The sequence below is a fragment of the Rana temporaria genome, chromosome 1 (assembly GCF_905171775.1).
Source record: "Rana temporaria chromosome 1, aRanTem1.1, whole genome shotgun sequence".
Lineage (NCBI taxonomy): Eukaryota > Metazoa > Chordata > Amphibia > Anura > Ranidae > Rana > Rana temporaria.
The window spans coordinates 664,053,607-664,060,632 of NC_053489.1; the positions used below are offsets into that span (position 1 = coordinate 664,053,607).

General features: G+C 40.2%; 1 protein-coding gene across 1 annotated transcript in view; it reads left to right on the forward strand.

Annotated features, from left to right (window-relative positions):
• The first annotated feature begins 1,664 nt into the window (after positions 1–1,664).
• EMX1 (empty spiracles homeobox 1) overlaps positions 1,665–7,026 on the forward strand; it is a 91,086-nt gene continuing 85,724 nt past the window's right edge. Inside the window, exon 1 of the mRNA XM_040335554.1 lies at positions 1,665–2,188. Coding sequence (XP_040191488.1) covers positions 1,852–2,188 — 337 coding nt within the window. The 5' untranslated portion in view covers positions 1,665–1,851. The remainder of the gene's footprint in view (positions 2,189–7,026) is intronic.

The following is a 7,026-nucleotide window of genomic DNA, read 5'->3' on the forward strand; positions in this document are numbered from 1 at the left end:
TCTACACTGAGCACTGACTGCACCCCACTGTACACTGACTGCACACCACTCTACACGGAGCACTGACTGCACCCCACTCCACCCTGACTGCACCCCACTCTACACGGAGCACTGACTGCACCCCATTATACACTGAGCACTGACTGCACCCCACACTACACTGACTGCACCCCATTGTACACTGAATGCATGCCACTTTAGCCTGAGTACTAACTGCACCCCATCCTACACTAATCACCGAATGCACTCCACGCTGACCTCTGCCTTCACCCCACTATACACTGATTACAGCACTGCCTGGACCCCACTGTACACTGATTACAGCACTGCCTGCACCCCACTGTACACTGATCACAGCATTGCCTGCACCCCACTATACACTGATCACAGCACTGCCTGAACCCCACTATACACTGATCACAGCACTGCCTGAACCCCACTATACACTGATCACAGCACTGCCTGCACCCCACTATACACTGATCACAGCATTGCCTGCACCCCACTATACACTGATCACAGCACTGCCTGCACCCCACTATACACTGATCACAGCACTGCCTGCACCCCACTATACACTGATTACAGCACCGCCTGCACCCCACTGTACACTGATTACAGCACCGCCTGCACCCCACTATACACTGATCACAGCACTGCCTGCACCCCACTGTACACTGATTACAGCACCGCCTGCACCCCACTATACACTGATCACAGCACCGCCTGCACCCCACTATACACTGTTTACAGCACTGCCTGCACCCCACTGTACACTGATCACAGCACTGCCTGAACCCCACTGTACACTGATCACAGCACTGCCTGAACCCCACTGTACACCGATCGCAGCATTGCCTGCACCCCACTGTACACTGGTTATAGCACCGCCTGCACCCCACTATACACCGATCACAGCACTGCCTGAACCCCACTGTACACTGATCACAGCACTGCCTGAACCCCACTGTACACCGATCGCAGCATTGCCTGCACCCCACTGTACACTGGTTATAGCACCGCCAGGCGGTGCTATAACCAGTGTACAGTGGGGTGCAGGCAATGCTGCGATCGGTGTACAGTGGGGTTCAGGCAGTGCTGTGATCAGTGTACAGTGGGGTTCAGGCAGTGCTGTGATCGGTGTATAGTGGGGTGCAGGCGGTGACCGCCTGCACCCCATTATACACTGATCACAGCACTGCCTGCACCCCACTGTACACAGCTGGGACCCGACCGATCTTATTGTCGGCCCCCCCTCCTATCACATTGCATTGTACAGAATTCCTTCTACGATTCTCAGTGAAGAGCACAGCGGAAACTTCAAGAGCCTGGACACCCCCTCCTCCCAATCAGCTCAGCTCCTTCCATCTATACATCTTCCCTTATAATAAATATCACAGACAAGTAGAATGACCCCCTAGGTACACTGAGGTGGGGGTAGATTAGGGAAGGGGGGTAATTACAGATCAGCAGCAGGCTGGGAGGGGGGGGGGGGGTCAAATCACGTCAATGGATGGTCCCCCTCTTGCAGCACATGATAAGAGCACCGCATCCATCCTACAAAGGGTTAATATAGAGGGAGGCTGGGCCCCCAGGTCATGCATAATTCATGAGGTGGGAGGGGCAGCAGTCACCCAGACGCCTTGCAGCCCTCCTCTGCCTCTCAGATCAGTTGGTAGTGTTCAGGTAAGGGGCAGCCAGAGAGCAGGTGAGGATCTGGTGACTCCCCCCTCCCTACCCATCCAGGAGGATCCCCAGGTGCATGGAGCAGGGAGCCAGAGCTGAGCCTTAGCCCTTGTGCCAGGGGGGCAGAGGAAACTATAGAAGAAGGCCAGTGTGCCCAACAGCACCATGTTTCAGCCAGCAGGCAAGCGCTGCTTCACCATTGAATCCTTAGTGGCCAAGGACAACCAGCAACACCTGAGCCCAGAGGAGCCCCTCCGACCTACCGCCCTGTCCTACCCTACCTCTACCACCGAAGCCTTTGTCACTGGCTTCCCCAACCCAGCTGGCAGATCCCTCTACCCCAACCCTGAACTGGTCTTCCCAGAGAGCCACCCTTCCCTGTCTGTGCACCCCCACCAGCATCTACAGCACCCCCACTCCTTCTTCGGAGCCCAGCACAGGGACCCCCTCAACTTCTACCCCTGGGTGCTGAGGAACAGGTTCTTCGGCCACAGGTTCCAAGGTAAGCCCAACTGGCATTGTGCATGGATGGTCTGCAACTGGCATTGTGCATGGATGGTCTGCAACTGGCATTGTGCATGGATGGTCTGCAACTGGCATTGTGCATGGATGGTCCGCAACTGGCATTGTGCATGGATGGTCCGCAACTGGCATAGTGCATGGATGGTCAGCAACTGGCATTGTGCATAGATTGTCTGCAACTGGCACTGGCTAAGCTGTAAGTGTGCACGACTTTTACCCCGACTCTCAACCTACCGACACTCTGCCTGTGCCAGGGTGTTCCCATTTCTCCTGTACAGCCTATACTGACACTTAAACTTTCTTATATATTGCTGGAATTACCAGAACCTACCACATTCATCTTATATTTTCTCCTATAGGGCTCAGTGACCCATAAACTTCGTTATATACAGCCAGAATTACCAGAACTTGACACGTTTATGTTATATTTTGTCCTATAGAGCTTATAGTGACCCACATCGTCCGTTATATACTGCTAGACTTACCAGAACCTACTACATGTATGTTATAGTTACCCATATAGAGTTAATAGTGACCCACATAGTCCATTATATGTTAGAATTACCAGAACCTACCACATTCATGTTATATTTTCTCCTATAGGGCTCAGTGACCCATAAACTTCGTTATATACTGCTAGAATTACCAGAACCTTTATGTTATATTTACCCTAGAGATTTTAGTAACCTACATAGTCCATTATATACTGCTAGAATTACCAGAACTTGACACGTTTATGTTATATTTTGTCCTATAGAGCTTATAGTGACCCACATCGTCCGTTATATACCATAACCTACTACATTTATATTATCGTTACCCATATAGGGTTAATAGTGACCCACATAGTCCATTATATGTTAGAATTACCAGAACCTACTGCATTTATCTTATATTTACCCATATAGAGTTTATAGTGACCCACATAGTCCATTATATACTGCTAGAATTACCAGAACCTACTACATTTATGTTATATTTTCCTCTATAGAGCTTATAGTAACCTACATAGTCCACTATATACTACTTGAATTGCCAGAACCTAATGCATTTATGTTATATTTACCCCTATAGAGTTTATAGTGACCCACATAGTCCATTATATACTGTTAGAATTATCAGAACCTACTACATTTATGTTATAGTTTCTCCTGTCGAGCTTATGACCCACATAGTCCATTATATACTGCTAGAATTACTAGAACCTACTACATTTATGTTATATTTTGTCCTACAGAGCTTATAGTAAACTTCTTAGTCAATTATATACTGCTAGAATTACCAGAACCTAATACATTTATGTTATATTTTCCCCTATAGAGCTTATAGTGACCAACATAGTCCATTATATACTGCTAGAATTACTAGAACCTAATACATTTATGTTATATTTTCTCCTATAGAGCTTATAGCGACCCACATCGTCCATTATATACTGTTAGAATTACCAGAACCTACTACATTTATGTTATATTTTCCCCTATAGAGCTTATAGCGACCCACATTGTCCATTATATACTGCTAGAATTAAAACCTACTACATGTATGTTATATTTTCCCCTATAGAGCTTATAGTAACCTACATAGTCCACTATATACTGCTAGAATTACTAGAACCTACTACATTTATGTTAGTGACCCACATAGTCCATTATATACTACTAGAATTACCAGAAGCTACTACATTTATGTTATATTTTCCTCTATAGAGCTTATAGTTACCCACATAGTCCATTATATACTGCTAGAATCACTAGAACCTACTACATTTATGTTATATTTTCCCCTATAAAGCTTACATGACCTATGTATTATATACTGCTAAAATTACCAGAACCTACTACACATATGTTATTTCCCCCCTATAGAGCTTATAGTAATCTACATAGTCCATTATATACTGCCAGAATTACCAGAACCTACCACATTCTGTTATATTTTCCCCTATAAAGCTTACGTGACCTATCCATTATATACTGCTAAAATTACCAGAACCTACTACATTTATGTTATATTTTCCCCTATAAAGCTTACATGACCTATGTATTATATACTGCTAAAATTACCAGAACCTACTACACATATGTTATTTTCCCCCCTATAGAGCTTATAGTAATCTACATAGTCCATTATATACTGCCAGAATTACCAGAACCTACCACATTCTGTTATATTTTCCCCTATAAAGCTTACGTGACCTATCCATTATATACTGCTAAAATTACCAGAACCTACTACATTTATGTTATATTTTCCCCTATAGAGTTTATAGTGGCCCACACCGTCCATTATATACTGCCAGAATCATTAGAACCTACCACATTCTGGTATTTTTTCCCCTATAAAGCTTACGTGACCTATCCATTATATACTGCTAAAATTACAAGAACCTACCACTGACAGCTTAGAGAGACCCACAGACTACCTATCGTCTACACATTATATTCTGATACTTCTATTAAAGCGACCGAATTTCTGTAGATGGTTATATTTTCTCCTATACAATAAGTGACCCACATACTTCATACCAGTCCTTCTCAGCCAGGGTTCCTAGAGGTTCCTTGAAAAGAGAACCATGGTAGATCTCCTGCCTACTGACCACCAATGTAAGCGGATCGTTTTCACCGTTTCTTTTCTAAGCTACTCATTTAATTGTATGATTATAAGGAAACACATTTTTTTTATTCTTTGTATTTAAAACTCTGAGCCTCAACCTTCTGACGTGCTAATGTACTATGAGATGCTGGTCTGATAGTAATTATGGGGTTCCCTGAGACCTGAAATATGAGTTCTTCCATGGTAAAGGTTAAGAACCTTATATACGGGTATACTCTTACTATAATTACCAGAACTTTCTACATAGCTACATATGTCATGCTATATAAGTTAGAGTGACCCTAAACTATACCAGCCTTCCTCAACCACCAGAGCTTTCTAGGGGTTCCTTGAGAGAGAACATTGGCAGAGTGATTCCCTTCCTACCGACCACCAATGTATAGGGTTCACTACAGGTATTCATTGTTTCTTTTCTGGACATTATTATGTTTCATTTTTATAAGTACATAGGAAACACATTCTTCAATATTTTACTTAAAACTCTCTACAACCTACTGACTGGCACATTGATCCCCTGCCCACCGACCACCAATGTAGGGGACCCTCCAGTCTTACAACCTACTGACTGGCAGAGTGATCCCCTGCCCACCGACCACCAATGTAGGGGACACTCCAGTTTGTCACTGTTTCTTTTCTGGGCATTATTATGTTTCATTTTATAAGTACATAGGAAACAAATTCTTCACTATTTTTTATTTAAGACTCTCTACAACCTACTGATTGGCAGATTGATCCCTTGCCCACCGACCACCAATGTAGGGGAACACTCCAGTCTTCAATCTTTCTTTTCTGGACATTATTATTTGTTTCATTTTGTGATTATTTAAGAAACTCATTCTTTATTGTCTTTATTTAAAAATTCTCTACAACCTGCTGATCACACTGATTTACCAGGAGCAGAAGGTCTGATAATGTGGGTTTCCTGAGACCTAAAAAAAAAATATTTCCTCCATGGAAAAAATACATAAATAAATGTTGAGAAAGGCTGTTTTATATATATCTATCTACATATATATATATATATATATATATATATATATATATATATATATATATATATATATATATACACACACATATATATATATATATATACATATATATATATATATATATATATATATATATATATATCTCTATTTATATATATATATATATATATATATATATATATATATATATATATATATATATATATATATATATGATAGATATCTATATATATATATATATATATATATATATATATTTATTTATATAAATATATATATATACATTTTAGTTATATTTCCTCTTGTACTCTCCAGCATATACCAACTTTCCCCAACCAGGGGTTCCTTCATAGATTTCTAAGGGATCCTTGAGATAAAGACATTGGTAGATCGATCTCCTGCCTATTGACCACTTATGTAAGGGGGACACTACAATTGTCACTCTTTCTCTTTCTGGTCTTTATTATTAATTTTATGATAAAAGGGGCCCCCATTCTTTTATCTACAGCTCTGAACAACCTACTGATCAAACATGAGCACTAGGTCTGGTCGTTTTATTAGGGATCCCTGAGACCATGGAAACTATGGATCTCTATGAGAGAGAGAGACTGTCCCCCATGTCACCACTGATTGCCAATGGTGCTTATGAAATGACAGCTGCTGGCTTCCAATGTCCGTGATTTAATGCTGAATATGACCCATTGACAAGGTCCTCTAAGGAGCTCCAGATAAAGGAGATGATAAGCAAGGGGCCAAGTGTGAGTTTTCCACCATTGACCTGAAATTATAAAATAAACTTTGATCTATGGTAGAGACTGATGTGACTGGTTCCGTCTTTTCTGCCAGAGCTATATATATATATATATATATATATATATATATATATATATATATATATATGAACATATATCTATATGTATATGTACTATGTATGTAATATATATATAATATATATATATATACATATATATATATATATATATATATATATATATATATATATATATAAAAATATAGATATATGTTTATATATATATATATCTATATTTATTTATTTTTATATATATATATATATATATATATATACATGTATATATATATTTTTATATATATATATATATATATATATATATATATATATATATTTTACATACATAGTACATATATATATATTTACATACATATATATATATATATATATATATATATA